This window comes from Saimiri boliviensis, chromosome 14 (genome assembly GCF_048565385.1).
Source record: "Saimiri boliviensis isolate mSaiBol1 chromosome 14, mSaiBol1.pri, whole genome shotgun sequence".
NCBI lineage: Eukaryota > Metazoa > Chordata > Mammalia > Primates > Cebidae > Saimiri > Saimiri boliviensis.
In genome coordinates, this window is record NC_133462.1 from 43,660,395 (window position 1) to 43,687,613 (window position 27,219).

The 27,219-nt window shown below is 58.4% G+C and overlaps 1 protein-coding gene across 1 annotated transcript; it reads right to left on the bottom strand.

The window, feature by feature from the left end:
• Nucleotides 1–27,219, bottom strand: THOP1 (thimet oligopeptidase 1). The gene is made up of 13 exons (XM_003938790.4): nt 27,030–27,219; nt 22,850–23,062; nt 18,713–18,861; nt 16,215–16,322; nt 12,929–13,031; nt 7,613–7,773; nt 5,916–6,051; nt 5,165–5,531; nt 4,549–4,750; nt 2,585–2,771; nt 2,301–2,429; nt 1,259–1,395; nt 1–473 (listed from the first exon to the last, which is right to left on the bottom strand). Exons 1-13 carry the CDS (start codon nt 27,190–27,192, stop codon nt 318–320), a joined length of 2,211 nt encoding a protein of 736 aa, XP_003938839.3. The 5' UTR covers nt 27,193–27,219; the 3' UTR covers nt 1–317.

Here is a 27,219-nt window from a genome sequence, read left to right on the forward strand (position 1 = left end):
TCCATTGTTTCTTTTTTAATGAACTCATTTCAAAGAAGAGCCATCTCCTGACCAGGAACGTTTCCCAGGAAGGGGACATGTTAGTGCAACAAAGATGAGGCCCTGGCAGCCACAAGAGGCCTCCAGACGCCTCGAGGACCCCGTCTCTAGCTGGGTGGGCCACTGGGCGGGGACAGACAATGACAAGGGGCAGGAGACAGCCGCTCAGCTGCCCTGCCAGCCCCAGGCGCTGTGCCAGAGCCTGCCCCATCTTGGGCTGGGGCTAAGGCACCAGGTCGGCGGGAGCTCGGGCTAGACTGGGCAGCCGCAGCATGGGCTCAGCAGGCCTGCGGCTCACAGTCCCCCACCTGCAGCCCCTTGCTCAGGAGGAAGGCATCCTGCTTGGGGTCACGGCCCAGGAAGTGCTTTAGCATGGCGCTGGCATCCTCGGAGCCGCCGGGCCTCAGGATGCAGCTTCTGTAGTCCATGCCGACCTGCCGAGGAGACACAGGGCGCTGCAGCCAGGTGGGGACCCAGGGAGGAAGGGCAGAGGACCCGGGAGTCTGCGCACCCCCACCCAGGGGGGCTCGGAGCAACCCCTTCCGGGCTCCCAGGGAGGTCTGGGGGCCGCCTGCATCAGCACGGGTAGGGAGCGCAGGCACCTCTCATCAGAATCTCAGAGCAGGGTGTGTACTGAGGGGCCAGCAGAGTCCCAACTCGCGAGGTGACTCCCCCCGTCAGCCCCCACTGTAACCCAGGCTGAGCCTGCGGTGGGACAGGGCAGGGCTGGCCTCAGAACTGGCAGCCACCTGCTCCTAGAGAAAGACTCTGGTGGCTGCCCTGAGCCTGCGTTGCAGCACGTCAGCGGGAGGGACGGGCTCAACAGCCCACTGCACAGTGAGGGAGCGGGGCAAAGGCCAAGCCAGGCCTTCCCGAAGCGGGCTCTGTCTCAGCACATGGCTCCCAAGCCAGAGACACCTCATCGGGATCTCCTTGGTGGCTGGCGCTGGCCACCTCGCTGTCTCGTCTCTGCCTCACCCGCCTGTAGTCCCTAAGGACTCCTCTGGGAAGACGCGGAGCTCCCAGCACTCACAGCCCCAGGCCTGCAGGTTCAGCGTGGAGCTTCCTGCAGGGCCCGGGAGCAGCGCCGTGCCAAGACCAGCAGGTGCCTCGGCCAGGATGGCTCAACGGGCACACCCGGGACGAGGCCAAGGTCACGCTGTTCTCTGTCCCCCCCTGCTGTTCAGGACATCCTCCCCGGCCCCCGGCCCCCACGTACCTTGCTGTTCAGGACGCCCTCCTGCTTAAAGCGTGTGTGGAACATGTCCATGGAGTACACCTCGCTCCACAGGTATCCGTAGTACTGGGCGTCGTAGCCGCCTGCCAGGTGGCCGAAAGTGGCCGGCATGTTGGTTCCTGGGACAGACACATGGCAGGGTTCACACTGCAGCCCTCACCCCGTCCTCCTCCCCAAGGTGAAGACATCCAGCCAGACTCCTGAGGCCTCTGCCTGGAACAGGGAGAAGCCAGAGGATCACAGCGAGGGCCAGAACCAGCCAGATAATGTCTAGAACCAGAGCCCAGCCACGAGGCCAGGGCCGCAAGTCTCTGCCTTTCTCCTGGAAGGACAGGAGCTCATCAAACGGAACCATCAGCTGCGACAAACTTCCCCAAACTCCCTCGATGGCTCCCCCATCAGCTCCCACCAAAATCCCAGGCTGAGCCTCGGTACAAACGTCTCCGTTACAAGACTGCATCAATAAACCAAGGCACGCCTATGCAACAGCATAGGACACACTGCTTCAAATGCTTTCAGAAAGACTGTTTCAGTCTACAGAACAGTGAACCCACAAAACACAACACACGTTAAAACCATGCTGTTTATGTATCACGTGTGTTCACGCGTCATAGATCCTCTCTAGTGCGTATGAACACACGTGCACGCGGGAAGAACAGGTACGAATCAACACAGGACCCCCCTTCCCGTCAGGACCTGAAATTCCTAGTCCTTCCTGTACTTTCCCAGGCTTTTCATAAAGCGTGTATCATGAATTTGAATCAAAGTAACACCGGCTTCGTTAAAAGCAAAGGTGCCAGAGAACGGACCCCTCCTCGAGGCTGGGCTGCACACCCACCCCGACCCTGGGCCTGCGGCTCGTCTCGGCTGGGCTGTCCCCGAGGAGCCTGGGACACGCTCTGTGGCTCCCCAGCAGAAACGCCTGCGCTTGTGAAGTGAAGCATGGGGACCAACTCCCTTCACCCTCCGGGGGAAGCGGCTGAGGCCCCAGATTCCAGGGTGCATCCAGCTCTAGGGCGGCTACCTGGCGTGGCCGGGACCCCGAGGATCTCCTGGCAGAGCCGTGCGTACTCCTCAGCGGGGTCTGCGTCCGTCTGAGTGTGCAGGGCCTGGTCCACCTTGGCAAGGACGATCTGGCGCAGGTTGAAGAGGCCTGGGCAGGAGGGAGGACGGAGCTGGCCTCTGCACCTGCCCCAGCCCACTCTGTCCAGAGCTCTGACCCCCTCCCGGGGGAACATGCCAAGCCCTGGCTGGGTGCTGCCACCCCTGGGCCAAGCGCCCTCCCCGAGACAGGGTGGGTGCATGCACCTGTGTTGGCCTGCCGGGACTCGATGAGCTTCTCCAGGAGCTCCTGGGGCACCGCGCTGCCCGTGCGGTAGTGCCGGGACATCCGCAGCAGCGGCTCCTTCTCCCACACCCAGTTCTCCAGCATCTGCGACGGCGCTTCCACAAAGTCCCGCTCCACGTGGGTACCGCTGAACATGGCAAACTCCGCCTGTGGGGGTAGGGCAGAGACTCAGAATGCCCGTTCCCGCCAGCCTGGCCCGTGTCAGCTGCCACAGTGCAAATGTGCCAGGTGCACAGGTGACGTACTGGGCCCGGCCCTCCCACCCCAAACGTGGAAAACGACCAGGACCCACAGGCCCCTGGGCTGCTGCCATCTGCCTGTGCCAGCAAGACACACCTGAAGATGCCAGCCACACGCCTGTTCCTGGAGGCCACCCACGCTTTTCCCCATCCACAGAGCCACTGTTCCCTGAAAGCTTTGTACCCGAGAGGCAGAGAAGCCAGTGCAGCTGGGAGCTGGGGACGGCCAGGTCTGCGTGAGGACACTGCAAGGTGTGCTGTGTCTCCCTGCCTGCGTGTGTGGAACCTTCCCGAAAAGCACAACCCTTGACCCAGTCCCGCAGGAACGGTGGCTGGCAGCTGACGGCCAGGGTGATCCTTAAAGTCCTCTCTGCGACACCAAGGCTTTTCCAAGGACTGCACAGCCACGCTCCTCATCCCAATGACTGACTGCACCGAGGGACTCGACGTGCCAGGCCCCAGCGTCAGGGAGAGAGCAGCAGGCAAGGCAGGCATCAGGCCCGTGTGCGCGCTCCTGTGCCCATGCGTGTGTTGGCTCTGAGCCCCGTGCAAACACCATGGCAGGGAAGCCAGGAAAGGCGGACACACGGTCGATACTCATGCCGGACTCCGTGTTTTCTAACTCGCCTACCAAGATCCCCGGTAACCCCAGAGGCTGGCACTGCGCTCCTCAGACAGGCTGCTCTGTCTTCTCGCTTCCACTCATTCTGTGAGCACGGGTGCTTTTTCAGTGGAGAGGTGCACAGTTTTTGCATTTTTGTTCTCTCAGTGATTTTGCTGTTTAGGCCCCAAGCGTCGTGCAGAGCACTGTCTCGTGCCCCTCAGCGCCAGGAGGCCACCATGAGCCACACGGGACACCCTGTGTGTGCCAGCTGCGTTCAGGCACGGGTGACAGATCCGCCTGCCGTGTGTTCGATGTGAACCCGCTGGCGCCGCACAGCAATAAGGCGTCTTGAACCGAAAACACACACAGTAAAGGCTCTGGATTGACCAGTGGGCAAATACGTGACCAGAGGCTCATGGGAGCCCAGCCCGGGGTCCCCTGGGAGGGACAGCTACATGTGTGCTTCTCAGCACCTTCACAGGACAGAACTTTTCCGAGGAATGACAGCTGACCGTGTGCCAGGAAAGATGCTTGCCACAAGATGGCACCATGTTGGTCAGGCTGGTCCTGAACTCCTGACCTCAGGTGATCTGCCCACCTCTGCCTCTCAAAGTGCTGGGATGACAGGTGTGAGCCACTGTGCCCGGCCAGATGTGACTGTACTTGGAAACTGGATGTCTGAGGAAGTCACTAAGGTAGCATGCCTGGGGGCCCTGCAGGATGAGCTGAGGACCCACACAGAAGGACGAGCGCACGAGGACATGGGGACACGGGGACAGGGAGGAGGCGGCGTCTGCAGGCCGAGGACGGGCTAGAGGGAGCCAGCCCTGCTGACGACGTGACCTCAGACTCCAGCCTCCAGGACCAGGAGGACATACACACTCTTTGTCTAAGCCTGGTCTGTGGTGTTTTGCTGGGGCAGCCCCAGGACACAGGCATGAGAAGGAGTAGCCACTTTCGGGTGGCATCGGATGAAGGAGCTACCAGGTGGGCGCAGAGAGCCAGAAGCTGAAGCCCTGAGCTCATGCCCCACTGACTACAGGCTGCCCCAGCCCCTGCCTGTGCCCGGGCCCACACCCACCTGGGAGCAGAGCTGGTGCATCACGTGCCCGAACTCGTGGAAGTAGGTCTCCACCTCGTCGTGCTGCAGCAGCGAGGGCGTGTCGGGCGTGGGCTTGGTGAAGTTGGCCACCATGGCCGCGATGGCGATCTGGCGGCTCCCGTCCTGCCGCAGGCAGCCAGGCTGCAGGCCAAAGCAGGCCGCGTGCCCGTACTTCCCTTCCCTTGGGGGTGGAGGCAGCGTCAAGCCCCGTGAGCACTTGAGTCCCCGACTCCACATCCCTCAACCCACTTGACTCATAACCCAGACCGCTGGGCGCTTCTGAGGTTCTCAGCCTCCCTCAGCAGAAGCCACTTGGCACCGGGCAGCATGAAAACCACGGCCCGGCCCAGCTGCCATCCCTCCCCTAAAGGACTCTGGCCTGGGCAGAGCTGTGCCCTGTCTGGGGGGCCAAGTGAGGGTGGAAACAGGACAGCTGCATTTCGGCCCCCGTAGTGTGCCCATGGTGCTACACCTCGGGTTCATCCCTGAGGCCCTGCGGAGCAGGCCACGACTTCCTTCCCATCTCAGACGGGAGTGCGGGCTCTGAGGAGACCCAGGGCCTGGGCGCGCCCCCCGCCCCCCTGCCCTCACCCACCGCGGGTACAGGTCCAGGTAGAACTTGCCGACCACTTCCCCCGAGGCTGCGTCCCTGGCCGTGTAGAGCCGCACGTCCTCGTGCCAGGCGCTGGCGCCCTCCTCCTGGTGGAAGGCCAGCCCCAGCAGCTCCTGGTAGATGCCCAGCAGCCCCTGCGTGACCACCTGCACCGGGAAGTACTCCTTGAGCAGGTTCTGGTCCACGCGGTAGCGCGTCTCCTCCACCTGGTTCATGTAGTAGCGCATGTCCCAGGCATGGATGCGCCCGTCGAAGGTCAGGCCCCGGCGCTCACACTCGGCACGCTTCAGCTCCAGAATCACCTCGCGCTCCTGCTCTCCCAGGGGCTTCAGCTTCTGCGCCAGCTCATCTGCAGGGAGGGCAGAAGGTGGGTGTCTCGCCCTGCAAGCTCCTCCATGGCTCTAGGTTCTCCCACCCACAGCCACAGCTTCATCAGGCTCCGCGTCTGTCTGGAAGAGGGGACCCGCAGCTCCCAGCAGCCCCTCGCAGGGCTCATCATCCTCACGCTCAGGACGAGGGGCGGAGGGACCGGTGTGGGTATGGGACTGACACCGGGGCCTGAGCACTTCCCTGTTCTGAGGGTCCATCCAGGGGAGTGAGGGAGCCAGGGCAGGGGGCGGAAGTCCCTCTCCATGGAGGGAAAGAACAGGGCTCTAGGGATAGCACCAACTGTACCCGGGGGTGACCCTGAGAACCTTCGCCACAGGGACCCTGGTGGAGGAGGAAGGGCTACCTAGGAAGGTGGCCACGGTCTGGCTGGTCTTGGCCATGTTCATCTCCAGGACATAGTCGGCGTGTGTGCAGAACCCCAGCAGGCGGGACTTCTGGGCCCGCAGCGTCACCAGCTCCTTAAGGATGGCACAGTTCTCCTGCAACCGACATCACCGTGCTGTTGGCCAGGGTGCCACTCCCTCTACCTCCAGGGCCAGGGGCTCATCCCAGCTGTCTGGCCTCTGGCCCCTGCCCTTCTCTGGCTGTGTCACTACACAGCCCTTCTAGTCACACCACGAGTGTCGTTATAAGCCTTAGTGTAAATGACTCTAAGGCCTCACACAGAATGTGGTGTGGGCACGGGGGCTGTGTGCACCGAATGTGGTATGTTGGCGGGGGGGGGGGGGGCTGTTTGAGGAGCCTCTGAGGGCATCACTGCTGCACATGGGGACACCCTCATGTCCAGGCCCTGGCTCCCAGTCTCAGAACTCTGCCCGTCTCCACTGGCACGCGACACGCACGCAGCCTCACCTCCAGGGACTGGCACTGCTGACCAAGGGGGTGGGGGGAGAAACATGACAGATGTGCCCATCAGCACGCGGGCTCCACAGGGAACCCAGCGGTGACCAGGCAGGTGCGTGCAGAGCCGCCAGTCAAGTGGGGGCCAGGCCGACCACCAGCAGCAAAGTGTCTGAGGCGGCACATGCTCTGGGACCTGGAACTCAGCCCACCCATGTGCTCTCTCTTGGCCCGGCCCTCAATCCGCCACTAGCACCCAACCCTGGGGACCAGGACAGTATTTAGAAACGAGGACTCGTAGGGCTTGGACCCCTGCCCAGTTGACCTTCCAAGGTGCGCTGGGGAAGTTGAGGTCCGCCCAGTCCACAGGTCTGCCTACTCAGGCGTACAGCAACGAGAACTCACTGCCAACATGTAGAGGGCAGGCCCCCCGTTTAAACCAGCCATGCTCCTGGCCCCTGACCAGCAAGGAGCCCTCCTCTGCAGTGACCGGCGCCTGCCCATCACGCTACAGTGATCTGTGCCCGCCCGTCCACTGCCCACTGCCCCCTGCAGTGACTGGTTCCTGCCTGTCTTCCTCTCAGTGATTGGTGTCCCACCCCGTTCCCCTGCAGTGATCGGCAGTGATCAGGGCCTGCCTGTCCCCCAGCCCCTTTCACCGGCCACGTGAGCACCAACATGGTGTGGTCAGGAGACCACCGAGGCCCACTCCTAGTGCCCCTGCCTGTTCCAGATGCCAGACATGAGAAATGCAGAGGCCATCTGACTACACCATGGGGTCGGGGACAGTTACACGAGTCCGTGTGGGAATGGCCGTCTGGCGCCAGATCACAGCGAGAAGGCCCAGTCACGACCCACCTGTGGACCCGGGCTCAGGCCTGGGAACCGCCACGTCAGACCAAAGGAGTGATCTGGGCGGATCCAGATAAGGGAGAGAGGACACCTGCGTCTGGCCAGATGCTCAGAGCAGCAGCAGGAGCGTCAGCTCGGGAAGGATGAACTGGGCCCTGAGCTGTGGCCCCAGGGTCTAGGTGGAGCCCAGCACAGACAACCCCAGAGGGTGGCGGAGCCCCACAGGGAGGCCTCTGCTGGCCAATGAGCCTGGCCAGGGAAATTGGGAGGCGCCTCACATGTGCGCGGCCGACGAGCCCCGCAAGCTTCAGCCCCACAGTCCCTGGGGCCCCGGCCGCACCTGCTCACCTCCTTACACCGGCAGTTGAAGGCCTCCTCCACTTTCCTCCTGGTCTCTGGCACGTGGCATTTCTTCAGGAGGGGGAAGTAATGGGGGTACTTGAGGGTGACCTTCAACTTGCCGTCCTCTGTCTTCTCCAGGGAGTTGAGAAAGTCCTCAGGGAGCCCTCCTATGGGGACAGAACAGTCCTGTCAAAGCAGAGGGGTGGGCTTCCCTTCTGCCCGAAAAACTACAAGGGGGCCCTCAGGGAGCAGCCACAGCCTGGCCACCACCCGCTGCCAGATCCCCCTCTAACCCCACCAGGAAACCCCCAGCACCCCCAGAGCAGATCTCCTACCCCAGAGGGGTTAAAGCTAAATCCAGCTCAACCCCTGGACAGCGCGAGCTTCCAGGATGCTGCCGCCACCCACCGTGTGCAGGGAGGAGGGTGGCAGGAAGAGTGGCTGTCAGCACACAGCCCCAGTGCACATCCACTTCCAGGTGCGTCCCTCAGACAGACCCAATCCCTGCTCCCAGAGCTGCTCACTGCAGCCCTGCCAGCCTTTCTCCACCCACAAACCCCTGGCCGGACACAGCCCACCCTGCTGCCCGGCAGCCACAGCCTCCCACCTGGCTCCTGGCCGACAGCCCGGGGGGAGATGGGGGCGGCAGCACCCCACACTGAAACCCTCCAGGGCTCCCACTTCATGGTTCGGGGGACACCAAGGCCACCATGCCTCAGGTTCGCAGCTTTGACACAGACTGGCTCACCCTGCACTCCAGGATGGTAAGGGTGAGAAAGAATGATCGGGATGAGGGGCTGGTGGCTGATGGGGGACATTCTGGGAGACCAGCCCGTGGGGGTGGGTGCTTACGAGGGAGCCAAGAGCCCCACCTCCCCATTTGCACGCCGGCACCAGCACTGGCCTGGCAATGTCTGCCCGGGGACTCAGCGGACTGAGCTCAGCTTCCAGTGTCTCAGCTGGGCTCTGGGGTGGGGGGCGGGTCGGGAGGAGAAGAGGGGAAAGAGTAGCCTCCTGAGACCTGCACATCTTCCTTTCCAAGGAGCAGAGGCCTTCAAACAGCATCGCTCCATCTTAACAGTGTGTCACCCAGGAGTGACGGCTGACGGTCAGAGATGGGAGTTAAAGACAGCAAGGGGGACGGCCAGAGTGTCTCGGCAGTGCTGGACTGGAAGCAAAGCTGTAAAGTGCACTCATGGAAGTTTTCATTGTTTTAGAAACAAGGTCTTGCTCTGTTGCCCAGGCTGGAGTACAGCAGCAATCACAGCTCACTGTGGCCTTGAATGCCCAGGCAGGAGCGCAGCGGTGCGATCACAGCTCACTGTGGCCTTGAACTCCCAGGCTGGAGCGCAGCAGCGATCACAGCTCACTGTGGCCTTGAACTCCCAGGCTGGAGCGCAGCAGCAATCACAGCTCACTGTGGCCTTGAACTCCCAGGCTGGAGCACAGCGGTGCGACCACAGCTCACTGTGGCCTTGAACTCCCAGGCTGGAGCGCAGCGGTGCGACCACAGCTCACTGTGGCCTTGAACTCCCAGGCTGGAGCGCAGCGGTGCGACCACAGCTCACTGTGGCCTTGAACTCCCAGGCTGGAGCGCAGCGGTGCGACCACAGCTCACTGTGGCCTTGAACTCCCAGGCTGGAGCGCAGCGGTGCGACCACAGCTCACTGTGGCCTTGAACTCCCAGGCTGGAGCGCAGCGGTGCGACCACAGCTCACTGTGGCCTTGAACTCCCAGGCTGGAGCGCAGCGGTGCGACCACAGCTCACTGTGGCCTTGAACTCCCAGGCTGGAGCGCAGCGGTGCGACCACAGTTCACTGTGGCCTTGAACTCCCAGGCTGGAGCGCAGCGGTGCGACCACGGCTCACTGTGGCCTTGAACTCCCAGGCTGGAGTGCAGCGGTGCGACCACGGCTCACTGTGGCCTTGAACTCCCAGGCTGGAGCGCAGCGGTGTGACCACGGCTCACTGTGGCCTTGAACTCCCAGGCTGGAGTGCAGCAGTGTGATCACAGTTCACTGTGGCCTTGAACTCCCAGGCTGGAGCGCAGTGGTGCAATGACAGTTCACTATGGCCTTGAACTCCCAGGCTGGAGCGCAGCAGTGTGACCACGGCTCACTGTGGCCTTGAACTCCCAGGCCTAAGCAAGCCTCCTGCCTCAGCCTCCCGAGGAGCTGGGACCACAGGTGTGCCCCACCATGCCCTGTGGCACTTGTGGGTTTCATATACAGACACAGAAGAGAAGAGTACGTGTGCCCACGGGTGACGCAGAGATGTGCGTCTGCTCCCTGGCTCTGTTGACGGCGTCCAGGAACGCTGCTCCCCAGCAGCGATGAACACACCTCAGGCCCAGATTCTGCTTCCTGAATCGCCCTCCACTCAAAGGCACCACGGCTCCTCCAAGAAATGGCTCACCTGAGCGCTGGGGCAGAGAGAGCCCGTATGAGCCTGCGGCACCATGTGTCCAGCAGTGAGAGCCAGCTCAGAGGCCGAGCCTGCGGTACCATGTGCCCAACAGAAGAGCAGGCTCAGAGGACAGCAGGTGCATTCCAAGGACACAGGGACTATCTGGAGGGGCTCCCGAGGGTTGGTGTGGGGAGATTTGAGCACTGAGATAAATGGTAACGGACGATAACCTGGGAATAAAACGGGAGCCTCATGCACACGACAGGGAGAAAAACAAATCAGTAAGAAAATGGGCAAGGAGGAAGGTTCGGAGTCACAGCAGGATGACTAACGCTCAGAGGGCTGAGGGCAGCAAAAGTCATCTACGGATGCGGCACCAAGTGCATGAGAAGTGCGAGACCCACACTCACGGGTCTCCGGTCTAGGTGGGGGCATCCACTCCAAAACACACAAGGAACTTAGTCCAGAGATGGCGGCATTCAGGGTGGCAGAGCTGGGGAGATGGCGGTGCTGGGGGGTGGTGGCATTGGAGGGGATGGTGGTGTTGGGGGATGGCGATTGGGGACCAGCAGTATTGGGGGACAACGGCATTTGAAGATGGTGTTGTTGGGGGATTTGGGTATTGCGGACAGTGGTATTGGGGGATGGGGGTGTTGGTGAATGCTGATATTGGGTGCTGGGACCTTTAACGGGCAACCAGGTCATGTGGGCTCTGCCTTCAGGAATGGATGAATCCATTCATGGACTCATGGACTAAGGAAGGGACTGATGGATTAATGTAGCAGTGGGACTGGGGCTTTGTGAGGAGAGGGGTAGACCTGGGCAGGCTCGTTTAGCCACCTCCTCTCACCAGGTGACACCTTGGCCCTCTCACGGCTCCAGAGTCCCCACCAGGAAGAAGGCCCTCATCAGATGTGGCCCCTTGACCTGGGGCTTCTCAGCCTCCAGAGCTGTGACAAGTTAACTCCTTTTCTTATAAACTACTGGGCTTTAGGTCTTCTGTTGTAAGCAAAAGAAAAGGGACTAAGCGTCTCCTGACAAACGACTGACACAAAGGCAAACAGGCCCCGGGGCAGCGGAGAGCCTGGACCACCCTTACCCAGGCGTGCGCCACCATCACCCACCACGTGGGACTCAAGCCACCCGCACGGAGGCCCCTCAGGCTGGACAAATGGAACAGCAGCCCAAAGAGTTAGACACCAAACCAACACATGCTCCTGAGTGTGCAGGACGACGAATGTGAAAAGCAGGAGCTGAAACACTGACAAGAGAACACAGCTGGCTGCCACCGGGGAGCCCATGTGCCCCAGCACTCTGCAGAAGCAGCCCGCTGACGCCGTTACCCGGCGGAGTCCGCAGAACCAGCCCGCTGACACCGACTGAGCTTCTGCTGCACTTCGGACCGACTTCCCCAGGATTTGCACCTGGACCTGCGCGCTGGCACGTACAGACAACCATGTGTGCCTGAGGACCTTCCCACCTCCTCCTCTTTGCGTCCACCAATCACCTGCTAACCCCAGAACCCGCCTCTAAGCCTTCTCTAATCAAAGCACTGCCTGAAAGCTGGCACAGGAGGCAGATGTGAGCTGGATGCCCAGTCTCCCTGGGAGCCACTTGCAATGAAAAGCTTCTGTTTTCTCAAAAACTTGGTGCCACAGCACTCGCTTCTAGCACACTGGGCATCAAGCCCTTCTGCTTGCTAACACGAGCAGGTGGGAGGAACAGCCCCGCGGGGACAGTGTGGGTGGCCGCGGGGACAATGTGAGTGGCTGAGGAGACAGTGTGGGTGGCTGCGGGGATGATGTGGGTGACGGTGGGGACGGTGTGGGAGACTGGTGACGGTGGGGAGGGTGTGGGTGATGGTGTAGGACGGCGGGACGGTGTGGGAGACTGGTGACGGTGGGGAGGGTGTGGGTGACAGCGGGGAGGGTGTGGGTGACAGCAGGGACAATGTGGATGGCCGTGGGGATGGTGTGGGTGCACCCACTGAGTTGCAGGGGCTGGGAAATGTCCGTTACTGCAGATTGTAGGCCATCTTCTCCCCCTGGTGTGGGGAGCTGAGGGTAGGCGCACCGCCTGAGACCCAGCAGGGCTGTGAGGGGCTGAGCCAAGCTCAGTGGTGCCCGACCTGCGAGTGCTCCTTCAGGGAACGTGCACCCAGGTCACTGCACATCAAGCCACCCAAGGAGGCCTCAGACCATGAGGGCCTTGTCCCCACCCGTCACCTCAGAGGCAACCACAGTTAGAGTCTAGAACTGGACATTATATTCTATAGCATTCATTAGAATATTCTGGCCCAGCCGGGCACTGTGGCTCACGCCTGTAATCCCAGCACTTTGGGAGGCCAAGGCGGCAGGACCACCTGAGTCCAGGAGTTCAAGACCAGCCTGGCCAACACAGCGAAATCCCGTCTCTACTACAAATACAAAAATTAGCCGGGTGTGATGCCACACATCTGTAATCCCAGCTACTCGGGAGACTGAGGCAGGAGAATTGCTTGACCAGGGGCGGAAGTTGCAGTGAGCCAGGATGGTACCACTGCACTCCAGCATGGACGACAGAGCAAGAATGCATCTCTAAATAAACTTTAAAAAGGCAGCAAGTGGGGTCTCAGGACAAAGTTCTGGCTGCCTCAGGGCCATCGCTGAGACTGGCACCCTTGGCCACCCCTTCTGGCCTGGGGGCCCGCCACTGCCAGAGACATTTTCCATTAGGGTGGAATCTTGGTCGGACAGACCTCGGCCGGAGTGTAGCAGGTGAGGAAAGCCCTCGTCCCAGCGGGTCAGATGCAGCTGCCTTGGCCTCCCTCTACCCTTCACTGCAGAAGCCCGCAGGAGGAAGCGTAGCCCGAGGGCCTGCCAACCCCGCAGTGAGCCCCAGGACCAACAGCTGCCCATCCCCCACGCCCGGTCCCTACCCAGCTCCTCCACCGTGAAGGGCAGGAAGGTCGTGTCCTCGTTCAGGTTCTTGTTGAAGTCGATGCACAGGAGGCTCAGCTTCTTCTTGATGCTTTTGATTTTCTAGAGAGAAACGCGAAGCGTCAGAGGAGGGAGAGACCAGGGCGGGAGCTGCAGGAAGAAGCAAAGTCCTGGGAACGCTCCCACCTAGGGCTAAGGGATTTCCTCAAGAACCAGGAAGAAAGAAGAGACCACCAGGGACGAGAGAGTGAGGTGGGAGGCAGAGAACAGACAGCCGAGACCACAAGGCTGTGGAGCTGGGTGGCCTTGGGTAGCCTCAGGGCTGTGCTCCCGTCTGTCCGGTGTGGCCCTGGCCAAGAGGGCCTCAGACCCTCCTATCCACTCAGGAATCACTTTCAGAGCCTACAGCCTAAGCTTGTCAACATTTTTCTCAGACGGGGTCTCACTGTGTTGCTCAGGCTGGAGTTCAGAGGCGATCTCAGCTCACTGCAGCCTCTACCTCCCAGCTCTATCTATCCTCCTGCCTCGGCCTCCTGTGTAGTTAGGACTACAGGTACACGCCACTACGCCCAGCTAATTTATGTACGTTTGGTAGAGTTGGGGTTATACCATGTTGCTCAGGCTGGTTTTGAACTCCTGGGCTCAAGCGATCCTCCCAACTCAGCCTCTCAAAGTGCTGGAATTACAGGCATGAGTCACTGTGTCTGGCAGCTTCTGAACATTTTATCCCTTATCTGGTAAAGGTGGTTTTAGAAACAGCTAAAAAATCAACCCTGGTGATAGAGGATACCAACTAAGGACTCAATCTAGAGGGGCCCCTCTGGTAGCTCCGAGGGCTAGGAGCCGACCACTGTGTGAGCAGCACCTGGCTTGAGGGCATGTGACACACGACATGCTGGCGGCAGGGCCGGGCTTTGACTCAGATCTTCCCGCCGGAAGCTCCGCCAGGCGGGTCTGGAGCCCAGCTCCATGGGGCCGGAGCAGAAATGCTCACCCACGGGACAGAGTGCGGCGGGGCTGGGAAACTGCGCCCCGGGCTTTGCATGGAACCCATAGCTTGTCAGGCAGGACCTGGGCTCACAAACAGCTGAGGGCTGGCTGGGCCTCTCCTGGGAGAGACTGCTGGGCAATTCCATCTCCCTCTTTCGCCATCTCACGCAGACAAACCCAGCAATGCCAGGGAAGGCTCTGGAGACTCAATGTGCAAACAGCGCTGGCCCGAAGAGCCTGCAGGAACACCAGGAACTCTGCTCGCTGGGGTCCGGCCTCTACCCTCCCTCCGGGGCTGCCCCTGGTCCCCCTTGCTCGCTGGTCCTTGTGGAGAGTGCGTGGCTTCTGCCGTGCCCTGGACCACACATGCTGGGCGTGCAAGAAGCTGAGTGGCTTTTTAAAGTAACTGTGGCGCGGCGCCTCACACCTGGAATCCCAGCGGTGTGAGAGGCCGAGATGGGTGAATCACTTGAGGTTAGGAGTTTCAGACCAGCCTGGCCAACATGGTGAAACCCTGTCTCTATAAAAAAAAAAAAAACAAATAATGAGCCAGGTGTGTTGGCAGGCGCCTGTAATCCCAGCTACTCAGGAGGCTGGGGCAGGAGAATGGCTTGAACCCAGGAGGTGGAGGCTGCAGTGAGCTGAGATCGCACCACTGCACTCCAGCCGGGGCGACAGAGTGTAATTCCCTCTATAAAGAGATATACAAATAAATAAAAATAACTGTGACTCTTGTCCTCTACAGCTGAGTTGAGACCCCCAGTCCCCCGAGTCCTGAGAGGGACCCTGATTCTGCTTTTATCAGTGCTGGTTTCACTGACAAACACACTGGCCTCTCTGAGTTGTGGCTGCCTCAGCCATCAGGTGGAGACGCCCCTAATCAGGACAGCAGTAGCTTTACATAACAGGAACAGGGACAGCCACGGGGCTCTGGCTGCAGCCTGGGGCCTGTTTTAACCATGCATTTTCTTTCCTGGACAGATGCTCCTGGACTTAGGACGGGGGTATGTCCCAATAAACCCATTGTGAGTTGAGAATCTCATAAATCACGTATGTATTTACTCTCTAACAAACAGAGCGTCACAGCCAATGTGGCCTGCCTTAACCGTGCTCAGGACGCTCGCGGCGGCCCACATTCTGGCGGCATCACTGAAGCAAAGACTATCTGACAGGAGGTGTTGCGAATCTCATGTAACTTTTGTTTTCAGTTCACCTGCGCCATCGCAGGCTGGCTGGAGCCGTGGCCAGCACCCAGCATCACAGGAAAGCAGGTGCCCAGGTGGCCACCCTGGGAGAGACCAGCATTCCAAGGATGGTCTCCATGGAACACGCATCATGGTCACACCATCCTGAGTTGGGGCCTGCGTTCTGATGCTCTGATGTCAGGGGGCCTTGCCGGCCCTGGAGAAACAGTACCTCCCAGAGGCAGCCAGCAACTCGCTGCAGACATCTTTCATGCAAATCAACCAGCCTCGAGTCCCTACACTCTGGGGTACAGCCACTGGACCCCAACACCCTAGGACGAGGTACCTGACGAAGGACGGCCCCATGCCAGGGCCGGCTGGCACGGTCCACTGATCGCACTCCCCACCACGCCCGCACCTTCACAAAGGACCACAATGAAGGCCCTGCCCAGAGCACAGCTCCTGACCCAGCCCTGCTTCCCGTGTGGCACGCTGCCAGTTCCTGGGAACTGTGACAAACATCTTTTTGTGGCAGTCACCCCTGCTCTGCTGGCGTCACCAAACCCCGATCTTCTAGCACACAACGCCTGACTTAAGCGCTGTCCTCCCAGCTCTGCACCAACTAATTCATATCACCCCTGAGACGCGCACATCAGGCACAGTGGGCAGCGAATGGAGGGGCTCCCCTCGTTACTGAGCCTCTGTGCCCATGTCTGCATGTACCTGCCTTGCCAGAGTTCATGTCCTCAGGCAGCACAAAGATGGACATCAGGCTAAGGGGTCAGCCTTGAAGGGAGGACACTCCCAAGGAGGCAGGAGCAAGAAGCCATGGGAGCCTCACCAGCCACACCCAGCACTCCCCACATACAGTACTCCCCAGAACCGAGCACTCCCCACACCCAGCACTCCCTAGGACTGAGCACTCACCGCACCCAGCACTACCCAAACCCAGTACTCCCTGGGACCGAGCACTCCCCATGCCCAGTACTCCCTGCACCGAGCACTCCCTGAGCCCAGCACTTCCCCTGCCCTATACATCCCACTCCCAGAACTCCCCTGGCCCAGCTCTCCCCACGTGTGGCACTCCCCACTCCCCACACTCAGCACTCACTTCCTGAGTCTCTCTGGGGAGGTGAAGCCCATTCCTCCGGCCCAGCTTGATCAGCCGCTCCAGGTACCGCGCAGCCTCAGGCCTCAGAGAGTCCTTCTGAACTTTCTCCTGGAATAAGAACATCAAAGCATGTAAGACATGGGCCAGTGCAAACACTCCAAAGAGCTGTTTGGCAGTTTCTTAAAAACCTGATCATCTGGCCCCCACGGAACTTGGCAGCTGAACTCCTGGGCATTTATCTCAGAGAAATGCCGACCTGTGTCTACACGAAATCTGAGCGCAAGTGTTTGCTCTGTTTGGAAGAGCCCCACACTGACATCAGCCCAGAGCTCCTTCACCAGGGCAATGGCAGAACAGGACTAAGATCACTGATCGTCCCAGGTCAGCACCCGGGGTGTAGATGACACCACAGTTTTGCAAAACGTCTCTCCCGGGGGCAGAGTGTACAAGGGCACCCATTCCTGCACCTGTGTGGGAACCTCTTGTTGTCTCTCCAGAAACTCTGGAAGGTGGGGGTGGAAGAATTGCTTGGGCCCAAGAGTTTGAGACAAGCCTGGGCAACATGTGAGACCCCATTTACACTTAAAGAAAAAAACAAAATAATCCATTGCTATCATAGGCCACCCTGATGTGTACTGGAAGAAGCACGGGGGCTGCATCTTCCTGACACTGTGGGGACACGGCTGCATATTCCAGGGGTCCTCAGCTAAGAGGATGAACAGCAGCAGAAGGGTCTCTGGGTCTCTCCTAATCACATGACATCAACAGCAAAGGCCCCACTGCATGCTGAGAGGAGCGTCCAGGGGAGTAGGAGCCCATGGGGCCATGTCACCAGGCTCTGTCAGCTCACATCACGTGCGGATGGGTTGTTTGGGCCACATGTGGGATGGCCAGGAAAGGAAACAAAAGTGCACATGCGTGCCAGGCATGGTGGCTCACTCCTGTGATGCCAGCATTTTGGGAGGCCAAGGTGGGCAGATCACCTAAGGTCAGGAGTTCGAGAACAGCCTGGCCAAGATGGTGAAACCCTATCTCTACTAAAAATAAAAAAAATGGGCCAGGCACAGTGGCTCACACCTGTAATCCCTGGACTGTGGGTGGCTGAGGTGGGCAGAACACTTGAGGTGGGGAGTTCGAGACCAGCCTGGCCAACACAGTGAAACTCCATTGCTACTAAAAATACAAAAATTAGTCTGATGAGGTTGCACGTGCCTATAATCCCAGCTATTCCAGAGGCTAAGGCAGGATAACCGCTTGAACCTGGGAGGTGGAGGCTGTAATGAGCTGAGATCACACTACTGCACTCCAGCAGGGACAACAGAGCAACACTCTGTCTCAGAACAAAGCAAAGCAAAAAATCAAAAAACAGAAAAGGAACTGAGTGTGAGGGAGCCAGGGAGCCCCAGGTGTTCTGTCCCTTGCTGTTGTCATCACACTCTATTTGCCTTTACCATTTTTTAACAGTTTTTTTAAAAAAGGTGCTGTACCGCTGGGCATGGTGACTCACGCCTGTAATCCCAGCACTTCTGGGAGACTGAGGCCGGCAGATTACGAGGTCAAGAGATAGAGACCAGCCTTGCCAACATGGCAAAACTCCATCCCTACTAAAAATACAAAAATTAGCCAGCCATGGTGACGTGCACCTGTCGCCACAGCTACTCAGGAGGCTGAGGCAGGAGAATCACTTGAACCCAGGAGGCGGAGGTTGCAGTGAACGAAGGTCGCACCACCGCACTCCAGCCTGGCAACACAGCGTGTCTCCGCGTCAAAAAAACAAACAAAAAAAATTGTTCGAAGACAAACCTAACCCAAAATTCACCACTCTAACCCTGACGAAGCACACACCGCAGGCCCATGCGGTGCAGCCCCCGCCTGCATCTGCTCCACAACTCCTCCTCGTTACACTTTTAGAACCTAGAGAGCAGGAGTTGTCAGTCCTCAAGAGCTTTCTACCCACTGCTGCTGCTGCCTTACAGCTTCTCCCGGCCTTACAGCTTCTCCCGGCCTTACAGATTCTCCTGGCCTGACAGCTTCTCCCGGCCTTACAGATTCTCACTGACTTACAGCTTCTCCCCGCCTTACAGATTCTCCTGGCCTGACAGCTTCTCCCGGTCTTACAGATTCTCACCGCCTTACAGCTTCTCACCGCCATACAGCTTCTCCCCGCCTTACAGATTCCCCTGGCCTGACAGCTTCTCCCGGCCTTACAGCTTCTCCCCGCCTTACAGCTTCTCCCGGCCTGACAGCTTCTCCCCGCCTTACAGATTCTTCCGGCCTTACAGCTTCTCCCAGCCTGACAGATTCTCCCGGCCTGACAGCTTCTCCCGGCCTGACAGCTTCTCCCCGCCTTACAGATTCTTCAGGCCTTACAGCTTCTCCCCGCCTTACAGGTTCTCCCCGCCTTACAGATTCTCCCGGCCTGACAGATTCTCACCACCGTGGGCTTTCCCTCAGCCTGCCCAGCCACTGGCCACCGCACTCCCTACGGGACCCCTCACCTGGAGCCACACAATCCTCTGGTACACGTCTTCCCTCATGCTCATCTCCACATCGAACTCGGAGAGCTTCTTGTCAGCCTCCGTGCTGGCCGTGCGGATGTCCTTTGAGGGAGAAACATGCTGGGGGAAGTCAAGGCTATTCCTCTGAACTGAAACAGGGGGAGAGCAGGGAGACGGGTGAGAACGGGCCCAGTGCAACCAGCAGGTGCTGCCCTGACCCCTCCCCTAGCCCAGGCCTGTCTGCTGAATCCCCCAAGAACCGTCTCCTGCCTCAGCCTCTTGAGTAGCTGGGATGACAGGCACACGCCACCGTCCCCTCTAGCATGGGCCGTGGGATGGAGAAAGAGGTGCTGTCGCCCAGGTCCTTGGGGATCTTATAGACCAAAGAAAAACACAGATTCAACTCCAAGCACTCCAAGCCAAGGAGGACCCCGACCCAAACAGAGCGGGGTACCACGAAACAGGGAGGCGGACGGAACTCCGTTTTGGACGGAGCTGCAGCTGGCGATGGTCACATTTAAATGCATCAACTACTTATAATTTCCTGAGCACATCTGTGCTTTAGGTTGAATAGAGGAAGTGTCAGTGGCTACAAAAGCGTAAGCTTTAGGCCAGGTGAGGTGGCTCACATCTGTAATCCTGGCACTTTGGGAGGCCGAGGCAGTCAGATCACCTGAGGTCAGGAGTTCGAGACCAGCCTGGCCAAAAAGGCGACACTCCATCTCTACTAAAAATACAAATATTAGTGGGGCATGGTGGCATGTGCCTGTAATCCCAGTTAATTGGGAGGCTGAGGTAGGAGAATCGCTTGAACCCGGAAGGCGGAGGTTGCAGTGATTTGAAATCACACCACTGTGCTCCAGGCTAGGTGACAGAGTGAGGCTCCATCTCAAAAAAAATAAAAATAAAAAGGCTTTAAAATGGAGTCACCCTGTGGCCCCGAGCCTCCAATGCCAGGCATCAAGCCCGGAGACACGAACGCACATGCACACAGGAATCTGCACGTGTGCACTCAGAGCAGCACGATTCACAATTGCTAAAAGCTCCATCAATGAATGAATGGACTGACAAGATGTGGCCTCTGCCCAGTGGAACATGATTCAGCTAGGAAGAGAAACAAGGCTCTGGAACAGGCCACGGCGTGGGCACACCGAGGACAGCACGCTCAGCGAAAGCAGCCAGACACAAAAGGCCACACGGTGTGCTATATCATTTCTATGAAATGTCCAGAACAGGCCCATCCACAGAGACAGGAGGAGTGGCATGGGTGCCGGGGCTGGGAGCAGGGCAGATGGAGTGTGGCCACTGCAGGGTATAAAGTTTCTCTCTGGGATTAGGAAAATACTCTAAAATCAAAGAATGATGACACTTGGACAACTCTGTGATTTTATTTTATTTTATTTTATTTTGAGACAGAGTTTCGCACTTGTTACCCAGGCTGGAGTGCAATAGCGCGATCTCGGCTCACCGCAACCTCCGCCTCCTGGGTTCAGGCAATTCTCCTGCCTCAGCCTCCCGAGTAGCTGGGATTACAGGCATGCACCACCATGCTCAGCTAATTTTTTGTATTTTTAGTAAAGACGGGGTTTCACCATGTTGACCAGGATGGTCTCGATTTCTTGACCTTGTGATCCACCCGCCTCAGCCTCCCAAAGTGCTGGGATTACAGGCTTGAGCCACCACGCCCGGCCTTGTGATTTTATTAAAAACCCCTGAGGTCTATGCTTTAGATGGGTGAACTGTATGTTACAATAACCACATCTTAATGGAGCAGTTTAAAAAAACGAATTAGCAGCTGGGTATAGTGGCTCACGCATGTAATCCCAGGACTTTGGGAGGCCGAGGTGGGTGGATCAGGAGGTCAGGAGTTCAAGACCAGCCTGGCAAACATGGTAAAACCCCATCTCTACTAAAAATACAAAAATTAGCAGGGCACAGTAGCAGGAACCTGTAATCCCAGCTACTCTGGAGGCTGAGACAGGACAGTTGCTTGAACCAAGGTGGCAGAGGCTGCCGTAAGCCAAGATCGAGCCACTGTACTCCAGCTTGGGCGACAGAGTAAAACTCTGTCTAAAAAAAAATAAATAAAAATAAAAAATAAAAAAAAATTAGCCAGGCACAGTAGCACACACCTGTGCTCCCAGCTACTGGGAAGGCTGAGGCAGGTGGATCGCTTGAGCCTGGGAGATGAAGGCTGCAGTGAGCCATAATCACCCACTGCACTCCAGCAGCCTGAGTGGCAGAGCAAGACCCTGTCTCAGAAAAACAACAAAAAAGCCTGTAGTGGGGCAGCTCTGGGCCAGGCCTGACGCTGGTGCTAAAGAGAATAAAGAAAACTGCCCTCTCGGGATTTACAGGCGACCGATTAGACAAGCGACTGCCGGGGCGCTGGGTGTGACAACAGTGTTAGTGCCGTGCAGGGACTAATCCAGGCAGCTGGCATGGGGACAGGGGGAGCAGGAAGGGCTCCTGAGTGAAGTGGACTTAATCTGTGATCAGAGAGAAGCTGGGCATTCAGCAGAGCACAGGGAGAGGGGTGCCAGGGGCCGGCTGGGGAGGCCCTGGCTGGGGAAGCGTGCCAGGCATGACGAGGCCGCATGTCCATGCACAGATGTGGCAGATGCTGGGTGTCCTGAGGGCCGTGGAGAGGCTCGGAGGGGAGCACCACCGCCAGTGTCAGTTTCCTTTAATGTTGCCTCTCGCCACCCCATGGAGGAGGAAAGGAAAGGCTGCAGGAGGGGAAGGCAGGGCATGGGGAGGGGGAAATGATGCCTGGCACTGCTCGGTACCATGAGCGGGAACTGGTGCCACCTGCGCCTGGTGAGACTCCTGCCGGAAAGACAAGGGGCCACCACATGGTTGAGGAGGGGAAACCGAGGCCATGCCAGGATCTAAGCCACCTGTCAGAGCAAGAGTGAGCAGGAGGAAGGTCAGGACTCCAGGGGGGCTGCAGGTGCTGCAGGCTCAGGGTGCTTCCTGCTTCCAGCCCCCAGCATGCCAACCTAGACAGCAAACCCCCGGGAGGCCACATGGCATAGGCTGCGGAGGCCAACCTCTCCCAGGGATGCCCTGGGAACACACGAGAAGCCCTGGGATTGAACTCAAGAATTTTTTTTTTTTTTTTGAGATAGAGTCTCACTTTGTCACCAGGTGCCAGGCTGGAATGCAGTGGCACAATCTCGGCTCACTGCAACCTCCACCTCCCGGGTTCAAGCAATTCTTCTGCCTCAGCCTCCCGAGTAGCTGGGACTACAGGTGCACACCACCATGCCAGGCTAATTTTTGTACTGTATTTTTAGTAGAGACGAGGTTTCACCATGTTGGCCAGGATGGTCTCAATCTCTTGACCTCCTGATCCACCCGCCTTGGCCTCCCAAAGTGCTGGGATTCCAGGCTTGAGCCACCGTGCCTGGCCAAGGATTCTTGATGGTTCTCATCAAAAAGGCCTTTTGCTAGATGGAAGGGTGGGAGCTGCCTCACTCAGAGTTCCCTGCAGAGACTCTCTGGGTTCCTTGGACAGACAGGTACACTGTCAGCCTCCCGCAGAGCTCTGGAAGCAGTCTCCCTAACCCATGTCACCAGGCACCTCACTCCTCACCATGAGCACAGGGAGAGGAGGAGGATCAGGCTGAGTGAGGACGCCCCAGGTCATGAGGTCACTCAGCAGGCAGAAGCCACAGGGGCCAAGTTGAGTCATTCAGAGGGAAAACAAATACCCGCCCTCCCAGGACAGGGAAAGAGGTCAGACAGGGGTCAGGTTTCAAGGCTGTCGCCTCTGGGAGAGGTGGAGAGGCTGGAGAGGCGTGCTGTTTAGACACGCTGTCTCATGTCGGGAGCTCAGATGACACAACCGGAGTCCTCTGAATGGACGAGGCTGTGAGGCAGAGCAGGGCCCGGGCGGGACTGCCTCTCTTCGACACCTCCAGTGACCAGCCCCTGCCAGATGCCTCCACCCAGGCATCGGTTTTGCCACCGTGGCCAGCCTGGGGGCAGGTGACACTGCCCTGTGCTCAGGGGCAGGTGCTAGTGACACTTGGTGCCAGGTTCTGAACGGGCTCTGTGGGCTGGGTTGCTCCTGCCTGCTGCACACGTCCCTTGGCACCCGCAACCCATGCCCACACCCTACCTGGAGCTTACCTGTGTAGGTGACCTCCACGTCGGCCAGTGCCTTGAGCGTGCTCTCGTAGGATACGTCCTCGAATGCCTGGGCGCCCACCTGGTCATACACGCGCTTGGTCTGCTCAATGAGCTCCCGGGCACGCTCCTCTATCTGCTGGGCGCTCAGATCCCATCGAAGGTAGTTCCCCACGGAGCACGGAGATGGCGCGTCTGCCATGTCTCCCGCACACGCTGCAGAGAAAACAAAACCCAGTGCCGGGCGGGTCTGCTTTAGGTTCAGAGTTAGGGTCGAAGTCAGGGGGGCAGAGGAGAGGCTTCCCGTCCAGGACAGTGAGGTCCAGGGCTCTTGTGGGGAAGCACGAACTGACCAGTCCTTCAGAACAGTAGGCGTTTCTGTCACCCACCCTGTCCAGGGGACCCTGGCTAACATCTAGAACACCTGTGGCTGTCGAGACCGCAGGTGCTCCTGGCGTGGAGTAGGTGGAGGCCAGGGATCCTGCTCAGTGCCCAAGATGGCCCCGGCAGAGAACAATCCAGCCCCAGAAAGAGATGCTGCTGCTGTTAAAAGCCCCCCTGCCCTAGAGGGGAGACATCACGCACAGATCAGCTGGCACAGACCCCTGGGTGTCCACAAAAGGGGAAGTCTAGGCCCACCCACGCACTGCTTAACTCCTGCCACACCAGAGGGGAAAACAGGTAAAGTGCGGGTTGCCGGGAAGATCCCCTTCTTCCATCTGCTTTTTCTATACCCTACACCCTGTGGGGAGAACACACAGGCCTCCATTCTTCAACTCAACAACAAAGTCAGCCTGGGATGTGGCTGTGCCGGACCCATGGGTGCTGGGGCGAGTCATGTGTGGCCTGGCCATCCCCTCCAGGGCCTCTGAGAAACGGGTGTGTAAGTGCAGCCGGAAAAGAAGACTGGCAGGCGGGGCAGCAAGAGCAGCTGCGGGACGGGCGACTACCTGGAGAAAGTCAGCGCAGCTCAGCACAGAGAAGGTGGCAGAACCGCTTGGAAAGACCTCATTGTGCAGGACCCAGTGGGGTCTACATGGAGTGGACAGAGGGCAGCAAATGGTTCTGCAAAGGGCCAAGGAGTTTCAGCTTTGCGGGCCACATACGGTCTCTGTCTCACCCCAAAACCATCTTTAGTTCCAGGGCTGTGCAAAAATAGGCAGGCCAACTGGGTGCGGTGGCTCATGTCTGTAATCCCAGCGATTTGGGAGGCCGAGGTGGGCAGATCCCCTAAGGCTGGGAGTTCGAGACTAGCCTGGGCAACATGGAAAAACCCCGTGTCTACTAAAAATACAAAATTAGCCGGGCGCAGTGGCTCACGCCTGTAATCCCAGCACTTTGGGAGGCCGAGGCGGGTGGATCACGAGGTCAAGAGATCGAGACCATCCTGGTCAAAATGGTGAAACCCCGTCTCTACTAAAAATACAAAAAATTAGCTGGGCATGTTGGCGCATGCCTGTAATCCCAGCTACTCAGGAGGCTGAGGCAGGAGAATAGCCTGAACCCAGGAGGCGGAGGTTGCGGTGAGCCGAGATCGCGCCATTGCACTCCAGCCTGGGTAACAAGAGCGAAACTCCGTCTCAAAAGAAAAAGAAAAAAGAAAAAAAAAGAAAAAAAAGAAAAAAAAAAAAAATAAAAATAAAAATTAGCTAGGCGTGGTGGTACACGCCTGTAATCCCAGCTACTCAGGAGGCTGAGGCAGGTGAATCATTTGAAACTGGGAGGCAGAGGTTGCAGTGAGACGAGATCACACCACTGCACTCCAGCCTGGGCAACAAGAGCGAAAGACCATTTTCCAAAAAAAAAATAAAAAATAAAAAAGAGTCCAGAGTTTGCCAACCCCTGGTGTAGATGACAACAGAGGCTTTGAACTTCAGTCCTGAATGCAAGCTAGGGCCCTGGAGAGGGACAGGAAGGGGGTGGGACAGTGGCACTAACAATCAGACGTGCATTTTCACAAAGCCTGGGGGAGGGGGGACCCAAGAGGCTAGCTCAGATCCCAGAGGCTGAAGTCAGGCAGCCCAGGTTCGGACCCCGCCTCTGCCACTTGCTAGCTCTGGGATTCTGGCAAGAAATGTTAACTCTCAGGCTTTCTGCCTGTGAAATGGGAACAATACAGGGCACAGAGAAGGAGAACTGTGAGGAATGAGGCAAAGCATCTTGCATCCTGAACATCACAAGACACTTTTCCAGAGGTAGCTGTAAAGCTGACAGACCATGCTCTCCCGCCCAAAAACTCTTGGGGCTGGGACATCTGAACATCCGGAATTTCCTCCCACTGTAGAAAGGTAATAGAGTCCAAGTGCCATGTACTCCATGTCACTAGGGAGGCTGGGGCAGCACTCTATCAAATGACTTTCTGCAGTGAAACTCAGGAATATGCACCAGGGTCTCTCCCCGTCCGCTCCGTGGCTGTGGGGGCCGGATCGTTCTCTGGGGTGGAGCTGTCCTGAGCACCATAGGGCGCTGAGCACCCCTGACCTCTACCCCCTCCATAACAGGAGTGCCCCCCGCAACTGTGACAACCACAAGTGTCCCTAGATACTGCCCAGTGTCCCCTGAGGTAGCACAATTGCCCCAGCAGAGAATCACTGAGATTCACTAAGTGGGAAAAAGAAAGGCTCTCAGTCGGTCAGTTTAGGTCATTTTCTAATGACCTAATGACATTGCTTTGAACTTCAGGCAAACCTTTCAGTTCACAGAGTATTTAGGATTTGAGAACTGCAAATAAAGGTCCACGGATCTACCTTAAACGGAGGGGTAAAGAAGAGCTTCGGGGTCCCGGGAAGGGTGGAGATGAATGGGAACTGGAATTGCCAGAAAATTCTCCTGCAGGAGTTGTGATTTGAAAAGCATGTGGACGCCGTTCGTCCCGGAAATATTTACTGATGGTGCCAATGTTCCAGTAGCAAACGAGGCAGACAACATTCCTTCCTTCTTGAAGATCCCTGAGGCCTGAAGATCCCTAATTATCATTATTACAATTATCACCCTCACGGCAATGGGCAGGACAAAGAGCTGGGGAGTGTGGCCTGGAAAGAGAAAAGTCAAGGATGGAGCAAGGAGTTGCCTCACAACAACCTGAGTGACTTTCTAAAATCCAGGCTAGGCACGGTGGCTCATGCCTGTAATCCCAGCACTTTGGGAGGCCAAGGCGTGCGGATCACCTGAGGTCAGGCGTTTGAGACCAACCTGGCCAACGTGATAAGACCGCCATCTCTGCAAATAATACAAAAATTAGCCAGGTGTGGTGGCGGGCACCTGTGATCCCAGCTACTTGGGAGGCTGAGGAAGGAGAATCGCTTGAACCCGGGAGGCGGAGGCTGCAGTCAGCAGAGATAGCACCACTGCATCCCAGCCTGGGAGACAGAGCCAGACTGTCTCAAAAATAAATAAACAAATAAATTTTAAAAACCGTACACAGGTCCCATTGCCCCTTAGTCTTTAAATTAAAAGGGTCTTGGCTGGGTACAGTGGCTCATGTCTGTAACCCCAGCACTTTGGGAGGCCGAGGCAGGTGGATTGCTTGAAACCAGGAAGTTCAAGACCAGCTTGGGGAACATGGTGAAACCTCCTCTCTACCAAAAAAAAAAAAAAAAAAAACGTTCCTGCCTCCACGCCTCTGGCCTGGTGGTTCCCTCCTCCCGGGACTCCTCCTTCCCCGATCCTGGGAGGACACCTGCTTTTCCCCATCAAGTCTAGGCTCACCTCTTCAGAAACGCGCCCCCCGCCCCCAGGACCACCCTCTCTCTAAAGACGTCCGCCTCCCTGGGACTGCTCCGTTCGTGTTGATCTGCTCCGGAGCCCCGATTCCCCATCTTCGATCCCCTCTTGCTTATTTACTTGTTGAATGTCCGTTTCTGGCACTAGAATAACGGGAAAACGGAGACCGTTTTCCAAGTCACGGCCTCCCCAGGGTCGGCCACGGGGCCCGACCCCGTCCTGAGCGGAAGCGCCATCAAGTTTGCCGAATGAATGAAACGCCGGAAAAGCTGGTTCATTCATTCGGCAAACGAGAGAGCCGGGTCGCCCACTCTCCCGCCGCCCCTCCAGCCCGGCCGAGGGGGGATCGGGGGGGTCACTCGGCTCCAGCTTTAGGCCCAAGTCGCGACCCCGGGAGGAGCGAAGGTGCAGGGGACGCCCGGGTCCGGCGAGCGGGGCCGCACCGAGGGGTAGGCTTTACCTGCGGGGGGCTTCATTGCGGGCGGGTCTGCGCCTGCGGTCCCCTTCCTCTTTCCACCGGCTATGCGTCCAGTCACCTCGGCCGCGCGGCCGCCTCCCTCGGCCCAACCGCCGCCACCGCGGCCCGAACACCCAGGCGCCCACCGCCCGCGCGCCAGATGCATGCCGGGGCGGCGCGTGCACTTGGAGCG